The sequence below is a fragment of the Lucilia sericata genome, unplaced genomic scaffold (assembly GCF_015586225.1).
Source record: "Lucilia sericata isolate MDLA Ls3-8-SP2 unplaced genomic scaffold, ASM1558622v1 Contig000042F_arrow, whole genome shotgun sequence".
In the NCBI taxonomy this organism is placed as follows: domain Eukaryota; kingdom Metazoa; phylum Arthropoda; class Insecta; order Diptera; family Calliphoridae; genus Lucilia; species Lucilia sericata.
This window is the reverse complement of record NW_023994080.1, coordinates 294,940-309,216: the sequence shown is the minus strand read 5'-3', so window position 1 is coordinate 309,216 and position 14,277 is coordinate 294,940. Positions and strand designations below refer to the sequence as shown.

Genomic DNA, 14,277 nt, shown 5'->3' with positions numbered 1-14,277 from the left:
AATTACTCTGCGCTCCACTTGCTTAATTTCATGTTTCTAGGTTCAATTTAATAGAAAACTCAAAAAGTACCAGTCGAAGTACGATAAAGTACCAATAAGTCCCCTTTTATAGATTCTCATTTACGCCGGGCTCTTCATGCTTAATTTCATGTTTCTAGATTTAATTTTAAAGAAAATTAAAAAAAGTACCTGTGTAGAACGAAAAAATACCGAAAAATCCCCTTATTATTAATTTCATGTTTCGATTTCAATATCATAGAAAACTCAAAAAGTACCAGTTGGAGAATGAAAAAGTACCAAAAAATATCACTTGGTACCGGTGTTCCAAATAAACCCTCATTAGCAAATTTATTGTTTCTAAATCTAAAAATTGTATATAAATTGGATCATTGTGTTTGAATAAAATCAACTTTCCAGTTTTTACCCCCTTTGGTACTTTTTTCCTCCCCATTAACGCAATAGACGATCCCATCCGATCTCTTCTACACAAAATTCTGACAGATCATATTACTTGTGTGCTCGTGTAAAGGGGGCTTAAAGCGTATTTGATACTTAGCCGGCTTACAGTCGATTTTAAGCCGCCGACGATATTTTTAGTGTCAGCCGCCGCCATTAATATTTGTCGGCGCAGGGCTCTGGCACGTGTTTTCAAACATTTCTTCATTCATTGTGTAAATTTTGCTTGGAATGCGGTTTATTTTTGTGCTTTTTAAAAGTTTTTAATTTGTCGTTAAAGATTAAAGTTGTAATATTTGTGTTACTTTAAAAGGAATATAATAATTTCATCATGGGAACCATGAAAACATTTGATGTGGACATGTTTCCAAGCGATTTGGAATTCTCAGTTTTTACTGGTGAAGAAATCAAACGTCTCAGCGTGGTCAAGATTATTACTGGTCTAACGTTCGATCCTTTGGGACATCCTTTGCCAGGAGGTTTATACGATAGTCAAATGGGTACTTATGGAAAACGCATGGAGCCATGTGCTACATGTCTAAATATACAGGCTTGTCCTGGCCATTTAGGCCACATCGAATTGAACGCCCTGGTATATAATCCATTTTTTATTAAGCTTGTACAAAAAATGTGCAACGTATTCTGTTTTACTTGTCAAAAAATGCAAGCAAAAGGTATGTCCGTAAAAAATAGTCATTTATTTCGATTTATACAATTTTGTTTTTCAGATCATGAGATCGAAATACTCATACTACAATTGAGACTCATTGATGTTGGCTATATTGTGGAAGCACAAGAATTAGAGATGTACAAATCTGAAATCGTGCTAAATAACGTTGAAACGATGGTGAAATTGGAAAGTGGTGACAATGTTCATCCACGTATTGGGGAAATGTACCAGCTTCTTGAGAAAGGAATCATCAACAAGGTAAATGTGACTAAAACTTCCTGTGCTCTCCGCTCGGCTGTAGTAAATGCAGCACTACAGCGTCCAACTTCGAAGAAATGTATACACTGTAAAAATCCATTGCGAAATATTCGCTATCTACATCGTAAACTCGTCTACTATATGAGCATTTCAGAAATTAAAAGCAAGTGAGTATAGAAAGTAAGAATAATTTTTAATTTTATTGATGTGCAATATTTTATTACTTTTTTTAAAGATTCGAAAATGTAGAGGACCCTAGTGGTCAACATAAAGTTATTTTTGCCGATGAATGTCGGAAATTCTTGCGCCAGGTTTATAATAACTATCCTGAATTGATGAAACTTCTTTTTCCCATTCTCAATATTAATTTGAAATCGAACGACAAAGATGCTTCTCCAGTCGATATATTTTTTATGGACACAATACCAGTGACACCACCAAAAGCTCGGCCTTCAAATGTATTATACAACCAAATTGTTGAGCATACTCAAACAGCTCTTTATCGCAATATAATTGAAAATAATTCAGTGCTTCGTGTAGTTTTGAAGCACATTAAAGGTCAGGTTGATGAGATGTCTGCAGAAGCAAAGGTATGTATGGATTTATAAATATACCTATAAACATAAAGAGTAATTTTGTAGGATAATAAAAAATTTATATAAAATATCTACTTCAGTTCGCAATCATCCTTTCAGATGTATAATTTCATTTCGATAAATTATTTATGACGTGTTCTAATTTTTTATTCTTAGTATAGTACTATTGAAGCTGAAAAACAAACTTAAAGCTGTGATACACGGTTGTCATATCTTACAACGTTGTCAGCAAAATGTTCAGAAAATGTCTAACAATCGTGTGAACTTACAATTTTTCTTTTGCAACGTTGTCAGAAAAAGCATTACTGCCAATGTTGCAAAGCAAAATATGTAAGTTGACACTGTTGTTAGACATTTTCCGCACATTTTACTGCCAACGTTGTAAGATCTAACAACCGTGTATACATAACATTATATATACCCTTCTCACGAAGGTGAAGCGTATAATAAACTACAATTATTTACAATAGTTCTTTGTAGTTTTTGTTATTCTCAAAATTATAATATTTCATCAAAGAATTTTACATATTTATATTTATTTCTAGGAAGCATTCATTAGCACTAGAGGAGAAACGCCATATGAAAAACTTTATAATGCTTGGCAAAATTTACAATCATCTATAAATATATTATTAGACGTTAACATGTCGAGAGATTCTCCATCTTCAACTGGTTTAAAACAAGTGTTGGAAAAGAAAGAAGGTCTTATACGGAAGCACATGATGGGTAAACGTGTTAACTATGCAGCACGTACTGTCATAACACCCGATCCTAATATCAATGTAGAAGAAGTTGGCATCCCAGATATATTTGCGAAAAAATTATCTTATCCTGTACCGGTGACTCCATGGAATGTCGCCGAGTTACGTAAAATGGTAATGAATGGACCAAATGTACATCCCGGGTAAATATAAAAATAGTCAAGCATTTGTTCTAGATAAAATATTAGCGATTTTTATTTTTATGTTTTAGTGCCAATTACATACAAGATGAAAGGGGCTATACTACCATAATTCCTGCTGATAACGCCGCTAAAAGGGAGAGCATGGCAAAGTTATTGTTTAATTACCCAGAAAAGGGCATTAAAATTGTCCACCGTCATGTGCTAAACGGTGATGTGTTACTTTTGAATCGTCAGCCATCTCTACATAGACCTTCAATTATGGCCCACAAAGCTCGTATCTTGCAAGGGGAAAAGACTTTCCGTCTACATTACTCTAACTGTAAAGCTTATAATGCTGATTTTGATGGTGATGAAATGAATGCACATTTACCACAAAGTGAAGTGGCACGTTCTGAAGCTTACAACTTAGGTGGGTTGATTTGTTAGTTTAAATAGAATTACATAAATTAAAATAAATATTTTTTTTCATCTCTTTAGTTAATGTTGCTAGCAATTACTTGGTTCCTAAGGACGGCACACCTCTTGGAGGTCTTATTCAGGATCACGTTATATCAGGTGTAAAATTGTCTCTGCGAGGACGTTTCTTCAATCGTGATGATTACCAACAACTTGTCTTCCAAGGTTTATCCCATATTAAGAAAAACATAAAACTTTTACCACCGACTATCATAAAACCCATACAGTTGTGGTCTGGAAAACAGGTGTGAAGTTTAGTATAATCAGTCATCTATTAGATATTTACATTTATTATTTTTTAGATTTTGTCGACTATAATTATAAATCTAATTCCCGAAGGTTACACTCCGATATCTTTGAACTCTGTTGCAAAAATTGGTGATAAGGTAAGATTTCATTGTTTGCTAGGTGTGAATCAATATTTGATAGGTGTGAACGTAGCTTTAGAATTATACTAAAATTCATATGGTTTTCATATTGCAGCATTGGATGGTCACCACTAATAGAAAAGCCATTGCAGGAGGCACAGATCTAAAAAATACTCAAATGTCAGAAAGTGAAGTTGTTATACGAAATGGTGAACTTTTAACTGGTGTTTTAGATAAACAACAATACGGTGCCACTACATATGGTTTAATTCATTGCATGTACGAGGTTTGTGACCAGTATACTGAACTGTATGCATTAAATGGAGTTTTAATATATAATTTAATTTTTATTTTTCATGTTCTAGCTGTATGGTGGGGATACATCCACCTGCTTATTGACAGCTTTTACTAAAGTATTTACATTCTTCTTGCAACGTGAGGGCTTTACATTGGGTGTCAAAGACATTCTAGTCACCGGAGCGGCAGATGCGAAAAGACGTAAAATTATACAAGAAAGCAGAGAAATTGGAAATGCTGCATTAGCTTCGGCCTTGGATTTGGAAGATGTTCCTTCTTTGGATGTACTATCTGAAAAGATGGAGGAGGCTTACATCAAAGATCCTCAATTCCGCGTTGTCTTAGATCGCAAATACAAAGCTTTGTTGGACAACTACACTAATGACATCAATAAGTATGTCTCCAGTTTTTAAAATGTTGTTAATGATATAACTAAAATTGTTTTTATCTTTAAAGAACATGTTTACCTGATGGTTTAATAACAAAGTTTCCTAGTAATAATCTGCAATTAATGGTTTTATCTGGCGCTAAAGGCTCTATGGTAAACACTATGCAGATTTCCTGTATGTTAGGTCAAATTGAATTGGAAGGTAAACGGCCGCCGCTAATGATATCCGGAAAGTCGTTGCCCAGTTTCACTTCGTTTGAAACATCACCAAAGTCTGGCGGCTACATTGATGGACGTTTCTTAACGGGCATACAACCTCAGGACTTCTTTTTCCATTGTATGGCTGGTCGTGAGGTAAGTTTCAGAATATTTCTCATTCTGTTTCATAAATATTTAAATCACCTTTTTTTCATTATCCCATATAGGGTCTTATTGATACTGCTGTGAAAACTTCTCGTTCAGGTTATTTACAACGTTGTCTTATTAAACATTTAGAGGGTTTGACGATTAATTATGACTTGACGGTCCGTGATAGTGACAACACGGTGGTACAATACCTTTATGGCGAGGATGGGCTTGATATTTTGAAATCAAAATTCTTCGATAGCAAATTTGGTACAGAATTTTTAACGCAAAATTCTTCTGTAATTTTGAGCCCTCAAGAATTGTCGAAGATTAAAAACGAAGAAGAACTCTCTAAAGTGCAACGACATAATAAAAAGTTGCGCAGCTGGTTAAAGAAACGCAGAAGCGCCGCAAAGGCTCACACAAAGCACCTCTCTCCATTTACAGAATTCTCCGCAGAACTTCGCAACGAAATTGAGGTGGAAAATCCCAACGAAATAAATGAAATGACTGGCAGACGTCGTATAGATGAAGCCATAATCAAATTGTGGCGCAAGGCAGATGCTGACAGCAAAAAGCTGTATCGAAAAAAATATTCCCGCCAGCCTGATCCCACAAATTCAGTTTATAGCCAAGATACAACTTTCGGCTCTGTGTCTGAAAAAATGGAACAGATTGTAGCCGATTACATTGAAAAACATCCAAATCGAAAGGAGGTCGTCACCGATGTTATGTATGTCAAAAATGTTAAAGCATTAGCAGCACCAGGTGAACCAGTTGGTTTGTTAGCAGCACAATCCATTGGTGAACCCTCTACACAGATGACACTTAACACTTTCCATTTTGCTGGCCGTGGTGAAATGAACGTTACTCTGGGTATTCCACGTCTGCGTGAAATTCTTATGATGGCTTCGGCCAATATTAAAACACCATCCATGGATATACCTATTAAAGCCAATCAAGAGAAGGCCGCGGAAAAATTAAGAATATCTTTGAATCGGGTCACTCTCGCTGATGTTTTGCAATGTGAGTAACGATCATTTAAAATTTTCCAATTTTTTTTTTTTACTTAATTTATCCTTTTCTATTTTCAGATGTAAATGTTAAGACACAATTGGTCCAACAGCCTACCAGATCGCAAAAATATGAATTAACATTTCAATTTCTGCCGCGTGAAGTATACAGTGATGACTTTTGTGTAAAACCCAAACAAATACTTAGATTTATGAGCAATATATTCTTCAAATCTCTTTTCCGCGCCATCATCAAGTCGAACAAGTCAAAATCTATAACGTAAGAACATTTTATTAAAGAACTTGAAGAAATATTCAATAATATAATTATTTCCATTAATTTAATAATTTCATTATTTAGCATTGAAATGAACGAGAACCAAAAAGAAGATTCAAACAACGATGATAAAATAGATGGCGATGACGGTGAAAACGCAAGTGATGGTAATAAAAAAACCAAGTCAAATGAATCGGCTAACGACAATGATAAAGATTCGTCAGACGAGGAAGATGCTAACGATGATGGCGATGACGCTACTGGCATAAAACTAAAATCTCGTAAATTGGACGAAACTGAATACGATGACCCCGATGACGCTGATGAACTGAAAGATGGTTAGAAAGATTTACATTTATTGTATTTTAACACAATCACTAACATAATTTTGCTTAATATAGCCCAAGATGATGAAGATCTAAATGATGAAGGATTCCTTGATACCGAAGCTGAGGAAAGTAGCGATGAAGTAGAAAATGAAAAAGGTGATAAACAAATGGAGAAAATCCTTGAAAATTCGATGGTAGAAAATTATGTTTATGATAAGAAACATTATTTATGGGCAAAATTGACATTTAATGTAAGTATTCCATCGATATTTGATAAATTCAAAAGAAAAGCACGTATATATTTTTTTTTTAATTAAAGATTGATATGAAGTATAAACAACCCAACATTTTATCGATTATAAAAGAGTTGGCTCAAAAGACTGTAATTCATCAAGTTGATAAGATTAAGCGCGCCATCATCTATAAGGGCAATAATAATGAACAGACACTTAAGACCGATGGTATTAACATCGTTGAAATGTTTAAACATAATACAGTTCTTGACTTAAATCGTTTATACTCAAACGATATACACGCCATTGCTCGTACTTATGGTATAGAAGCTGCCGCCCAAGTGATTGTTCAGGAAGTAACGAACGTTTTCAAAGTGTATGGCATTACGGTGGATCGTCGTCACTTATCGCTCATAGCAGATTACATGACCTTTAATGGGACATTCCAGCCACTGTCCCGTAAGGGCATGGAGCACTCTTCCTCACCACTTCAGCAAATGTCGTTTGAGTCGTGCTTACAATTTTTGAAAAATGCTGCAGGAGCTGGTTGTTCGGATGAATTGAATTCACCATCCAGTCGTTTGATGGTTGGTCTGCCAGTTAAAAATGGCACAGGTGCCTTTGATCTGTTGACAAAAATATGCTAATTATTTACAATAAATATTATTCTATATACTATTATGGTTCAAATATAAAAATTGTTTTTTTATTTCTGCAATTTAACTATTGTAAAAAAAAATATTTATGTATACACATGTACAAATAAATATTTACAAATTAATAATTTCTTAAACACATGTTACTCTGAATCTTCGGAGCTGTCTGAATATGCCGCTAACATTGATAAACCGCCAACATCAGCACTACCACTATTTGAGCTGGTAGTTACATTGTCACTACTATTTGATTTTATTTCAGTTGACGTACTAGTATTTGAAATTTCATTTGTTTTTGGTTTCACTATAACTAGGGGCTGTTTGCGCTTCACTAAATTATTAAGAATTTTATTTTTCTGTTGAACTCCTGTTGAAATTATTGTTGAGGTTTTAACACTGTTTTCACTTAGTTTTACTTGTTTCGACGGTTTTGGAGCTAAGAAAGTTTCATCTTTTATTTCTTCAATTATTTCCTCTGCAACAATTTTCTTATTAGATGTTGAAGCATTCGATTTGTTTTTAAATTGTATTGATCTGTGTAAATTAAAAGTGTTTATATAAGTTAATAGTTGTAAAAATTACGTTTACTTGATATCAGTACAAAAAAAATTGTTAAAATTGAAATTTAAAAAAATTAATGAAGCATGAAATGAGAGAAAACTGTATTTTTCGTAATGTTTTGCATTTATAAAATCTATTTTTTTTTCGTTTATTTTGGTATTACCACAATTTTCTTTATTACATACATACATATTTATATTAAATTAATACTGTTTGGAAGCGCATTATTGCATTGCATCTGATGACTAGTTCGCGATGTTTATACAAATAAACTGATGCTCATTTCGTGCATACAGTTTTATTTTTGTTTAAAAACGCGTGTATGAAAATTAAGTTCTTGAAACAAATTACAATCTAAATACCTAATCATTTATAAGATCAGCCATTATTATGATGCGAGTTTTGCCGTTTTTTGCGTATCATAATTTCAGTGATGCATTACTACGCATCAGATGTAGCGTAGTGATGTATTTCCCAACCGAACCTTACTGTTTCAAAGCATGTAATAAAAATCACTAGGCTACTAAGAAAGGGAATATTACGACACTTTTAAGTATGAAATAACATTGGATGTGGGCCAGCCATTAAGATAAACATATCTTTGATACTAATTTCAGATATTACTTATACCTATCTAGTCTGTTACAGTAATGTACAATTTTACTGATTTTAGATAAGAAAAAATTTAGAATATATTAGAAATATGTACCACAAAATATTTTTAGAATGTACTATAAAACCTGCAAGATTACTAAAGGCTAATTGCCTAAATTTTTCTAAAAAGATGTTGTAGATACATATGTCAGCAATTGAACTTTACAAATTGAACCAACCACTTAGTTAATATTATGTGCTTCTTAAAAATTTTTACATATAATTGAGTTATTCAAATATGTATGTATATTTTTTATACAAAATCCTAACATCTTCCATTTTCCCAAAATATATTGTTTATAATTATGATAAATTTTGATGTAAACATGCATAAATTGTTTAAAATAAAAAACTTACTTTACATATTCTTCATCCTCCCGTTCCTGTCTTTCGAGACGCTCTCTTTCCGTTTCTTTTGTATTGTATTGTTGCAGCATTGTATCATAGTCGACAGTTTGTTGTCGTCGATTCAAGTCCCGCAGTTCCTCTAACGATTCAAGCATTTCAATTTCATTTCTCGATTGCTGGGTACGGTTCTCTAACAGTTTCATTGGATTATTGGCCTCCTCTTCCCGCAATTCTTCCTCTTCTCTTCGCGCTTGTTCCTCTGCCATTTTCAAAGCCATAAAGTTTCTTGTGGCACCTGCTTCAATTTCATAATCTGTATTTTGAGGGTCTGTTTTAAAAGAAATTTCTTGCAAGCAACGTGTGCACTTTATGTAAAACCTATAAATACGTATTCCCAAATACGTTTCATTTTCCACATCCTCTTTGCGAGCATTAAACTTTTTACCCTTGTAAATGTATTCGCCACATGTTTTACATCTCATATTAAATGGAGCCATCAAACGTACTGTATATTGGCGATTCTTGGCCAATTTCATGCGGGGAATTTTTGATGGATCAAAATCCGGGGGATAGTATTTCTAAAAATCAAAACAACGGTTATTACTGAAATAACAATAGTTATTTTTACTTACATTTAAAACTTTGCGTTCCGACATTGTTTAAACAATTTAACACAAGGGAAAATGTTTGTAAACGATTTAAAAATTATGTTTTTTGGAAGAAAATAAAATGAAAACAAACGAATTTCAATGGTGACAAGTTAAAATGAACGCCGTTGAAATGTCAATGTGGCCAGATTCGAAACCAATTTAAAGTTCCCCCAGTATTAAAAAGTAGAGACAACAATCGCTCATATATATACACTGCTATACCGACTTAATTACTTACTATTTAACCAACAATAAGGGGCATTTATTATTTATTACTGAAACTTGTAGAGTTCGACAAAGATTTAAACAACTTTATTCTTTTCTTTTTTCAAAATTTTCATTTTAAAATAAGTAGAGACAACAACCGCAAGTCACCGCTTATATAAGAATACACTGTATAGCCGATATAAGTACTATTTAATCTACATTTATTAGACCATTCAAAAATATGAGTATGTAGTCTTTTTGATATTTTTTACATTGTATAAAAGATAGTGTTGACATTAAAAAAACCGGCTTTTATTTCGAAAATTCATAGATTAACCGGGTTAAAGGTTTTATAATTCAAAATGCAACTGTTATGTTCAAATAAATCATGTACAGTGTTGGCCATATACATATGGGAAATTATTTTTTTGTTTTAGATTTTAAGAAATCAACTTTATCCATTAAATATTTCTTTCATTTAATATTTTGAAAATTAAATGATGACGAATTTTTATTCACAAGACTTCAAAGAAAACGTGCATAAAATTTTGTGGTCGAGAGTAGTTCCATGTTGGTGAAATAAACACTCAAAGTTAAAATTTCTCAAAAATGTGATTGAAACCAAGTAGTTTTTTTACAACTTTTTGGTATTATGAGAGCGGCTTACAACTTAGAAAATCAATTTTGCTAATGTAAACTGTATACACTTGTTGAATGACTATAGTCCATATTTAATTGTTGTGCCATTTATAAGTAAAGAATTACGTGGTCGCAAGATTTTGAAACCAAATTTATACAATTTTACAAAATTTGCAGTTTTTTGGATATAATATTTGCGGCTCTTAGGTTATGCAAAATGTATAAATGAGAAAAAGTAGTAAAAGTAAAATGTATACATCAAACCCGTCGTTTGATGTATATCTCCAAAATGTGCTCTAGAAAGTATCTCTGGGGGAGAAGCTTAAATATTGGAAAAACAAACGTGAATGTTTCGAAAAAGGGCTTTAAAGGGCAGCGTAACTTCAATATACCCAAAATACTTGAAGTATCGAATTATCGTGGAATTGCTAAGCTGAATGCTATTCCTAAACTTCTTGAAAAAATTTTATCAGACAATCTATCACATCAAGTTTCTTCATTAGTGTCTACATGTCAGCATGGCTTCTGTAAACATCGTTCCACAACAACGAACATCCTCGAGCTCACAACCTTAATAAATGATGGTTTAGTAAATAAGCTACAAACAGACGTAATATATACAGATTTTAGTAAAGCATTTGACAGAGTGAACCATAATATGCTACTAAATAAATTATCGCTAATGGGATTTAGCTTTGCAGCTTTAAATTGGTTGTTTTCCTACTTATCCAATAGAACGCAACAAGTTAAATTTAGAGATGCCACTTCCAAAGTTATTGAGGTCCCATCTGGTGTTCCCCAGGGAAGTCATTTAGGTCCAATACTATTTACTTTATTTATAAATGATCTCCCTAATGTTATTTCTCATTCCAAAGTATTAATGTACGCTGACGATGTCAAAATTCTAAAAACCATTCGAAACTCTAGCAGTCAACACTTACTTCAATCCGACATCGATAAACTTTCGCAATGGTGTAAAATAAACCTTATGGATTTAAATATAAAAAAATGTAAACACATGTCATTTTTTAGAGTAAGAAATTACGACACCAACTATTTTATAGATGAATTGCCGTTGGAAAAAGTCCACAATATTAACGATCTTGGAATATTACTAGATCATAGACTTAATTTCCGTGATCACATTGCAGTAACTGTCAATAAAGCGAATGGTGTTCTCGGATTTATGAAACGATGGTCGAAAGAATTTTCTGACCCATACATTACTAAACATCTTTATACATCTTTGGTTCGTCCTATTCTTGAATATGGATCAATTATTTGGGATCCCTGTTATAATATCCATTCAAATAGTATTGAAACTATTCAAAAGCAATTCTTAATTTTTTGTTTACGTGGTCTTGGCTGGAATTCACTCGTGCTACCGTCATATGAAAGCAGACTCAATCTAATAAAGTTACCAACACTAAAAAGTCGTAGATTAATGCTGGGTATTTCATTTTTACTTGGATTAATCCGTGGTGATATTGAATCGGAGTTTTTGCTTGGTAAAATTAATTTTAATGTCCCATCTCGACCAACCCGTAACTTTCAACCGTTGAAAATAATGTACTACAGCTCCGTGTATGCTAACAACGACTCCTTTCGCCGCATATGTGAAAATTTTAACAAATGTTATCATTTAATAGATTATTCGGAAAGTAATGCTAATATAAAAAGAAAAATTGTTTTGCATTTAAATTCCTAAAAATTTGTATAGAACTTTAGTCTGTAAGGATTTATATTAATCTATAGACCAAATAAATAAAATAAAATAAATGATTTCGTTTTTGATATTCGAATTTTCGAACAAATCCCGTCATTTTATTTTGATATAATGACAGTAATGTTAATTTTCTTCAAATTTAAATATTAACTGCCTTATGCTTAAGTTTAAATTTGTTTATTAAATGCCACTAATTGTAAAATTATAATTTGTTTTGTTTTGTTCAACTTGAATGGATAGCCTATAGTTATATTTGCTTATCCTAGACACAACGCAGTGCTGTATAAGCAAATCTTGTTCGAAAAACTACATTTTCGATATGTTTTAAATCAAATCTAGTAGATTAAATGATGAAACAGAATACGACCGTAACTTACAGCAAAAACGTTGTCAGAAAAAAATGGCCCATAATTAAGTCGTTGGGAGTAACTTAAAATACTGTCATTTTTAATACATATTTTAATTTCAGAATGACATTTGTGAAAAATAAAAATTATTTTCAAAATTTTTAAGGAAATAATATAAATCAATATACAGATGAAATGAGTGCAATCACTGCCATGGACGTGATTAAAAATATATCCAGCATTGTAAAAAATACAATAAATACGTACACGCTGTACGAGGAATCCCTGATGAGAAGTAATCGAAGGTGGTGGGTGAGGCCGGTTAATTTGACCCGAGATTCCATCGGATTTTTTAAGACGTGTATGGAACAAATAAAAGTCCAGGATGAAGAACACTTTTTAAGGCAACGAGAATGGAGGTATCTAAATATAATATGTTGCTTACGTTACTAAAACCAAAATTGCAGAAGTTTTCAAGAAGAAAACCGATTGATCCGGAACAACGTCTCTCAATAACCATACTGTACGTATTGAGTTTTAATAATGTTGTACATACAAATGTATATACCAATATTTATACACTCTAGATACCTAGCCCACGGATGCAATTTCCAAGTATTGGCTTGGGCATACAAAATAGGATTTTCTACAACGAGGGAGATCATTTATGAAACGTGTCAAGTCATCTGGGATAGCCTCCATGAAATATATTTATCAAATCCTAACAAAAATGAGTGGATAAAAATATCTTCAAATTTTTTGAAAGAAACCGGTCTTCCTCATTGCTTAGGCGCCATAGACGGGAAGCATATTCGCATCAAAAGTCCAAAACAAAGTGGATCATTATTTTATAACTATAAAAAGTTCTTTAGTATTGTTTTGCTGGCGGCATGTGACGCGAATTATGCTTTTACGTATGTGGGTGTCGGAGCTTTAGGAGGCCAAAGTGATGGCGGTGTATTTCGTGAGAGCAATTTTGGGAAAAAAATTATTAATAATGAACTTGACGTTCCAAATCCTAGATCATTACCAAATTCAAATATTGTGTTTCCGTACTACTTTGTAGCAGATAATGCGTTTCCACTATTAAAAAACCTTATGAGACCTTATCCGGGGAAACACCTTCCGGAAGACAAAAGAAAATTTAATAAAAATTTGTCAAAAGCTAGAAGCAGAATAGAAATTTCTTTTGGAATCCTCGCCAACCGTTGGAGAATTCTGCACACTTCAATTAATGCTTACCCAAAGAACGTTGATAAAATAGTTTTAGCAACAATAGTTCTGCACAACATCTTAATTTTTCACAAAGACAAACAATATTTTAATCCAGAAAATGCAGAAGAAAATTTTGAAGAATTGGAAAACATACGACTACTGCCTTCGAACCATTCATCTTCAGATGCATTTACTTTACGGGACAATTTAAAGAATTATTTATCAAATATAGTAACATTATAAATAAAAAGTCCTGTATTTTGTTTAATATTAAAAATTATTTTATTTTATCAGGGAACAAACAAGAAATAGATACATAGTAATTCATATAATATACACAATTTATAAAACAAATTGTTGCACACTACTAGTAAAACAAATGCAAGTCAAAAAAAATGGTCAAATATTTATGAATTTGCATATTCACTTATTTTTGAATAAATTAATGAACAAATCGCGCTTTCAATTTCATTAATTTGCTGCATCGTTAGATTAGCATCCTGAATTTTATTTGCCAAAGTTCCGAAGATTAATTTTTGAACTTATATTTTCAATAGATTCTGTTGCTTTATTTAAAAATTTTTCCATTTGATTTTGAATATCCTCTCGTTTATTTTTCCGTTTTAATGATGTTGTTGTGATGAATTCAGTGTCAATTTCATCGATTGTTGTATCCACCGATAA

At 32.5% G+C, this 14,277-nt stretch overlaps 2 protein-coding genes across 2 annotated transcripts; one reads left to right on the top strand and one right to left on the bottom strand.

Annotated features, from left to right (window-relative positions):
- Window positions 1-651: 651 nt before the first annotated feature.
- On the top strand, window positions 652-7,281 carry LOC119614273 (DNA-directed RNA polymerase I subunit RPA1). Its single transcript, XM_037970415.1, has 15 exons — window positions 652-1,130; window positions 1,185-1,551; window positions 1,620-1,974; window positions 2,526-2,884; window positions 2,953-3,293; window positions 3,362-3,585; window positions 3,643-3,726; window positions 3,824-3,994; window positions 4,074-4,399; window positions 4,462-4,747; window positions 4,819-5,764; window positions 5,833-6,031; window positions 6,113-6,366; window positions 6,430-6,608; window positions 6,677-7,281. Exons 1-15 carry the CDS (start codon window positions 788-790, stop codon window positions 7,235-7,237), a joined length of 4,995 nt encoding a protein of 1,664 aa, XP_037826343.1. The 5' UTR covers window positions 652-787; the 3' UTR covers window positions 7,238-7,281.
- LOC119614282 (splicing factor YJU2) lies at window positions 7,269-9,580 on the bottom strand. The gene is made up of 3 exons (XM_037970424.1): window positions 9,442-9,580; window positions 8,819-9,387; window positions 7,269-7,780 (listed from the first exon to the last, which is right to left on the bottom strand). The coding sequence occupies exons 1-3, from the start codon at window positions 9,463-9,465 to the stop codon at window positions 7,390-7,392; spliced, it is 984 nt and encodes a 327-aa protein (XP_037826352.1). The 5' UTR covers window positions 9,466-9,580; the 3' UTR covers window positions 7,269-7,389.
- Window positions 9,581-14,277: the final 4,697 nt, after the last annotated feature.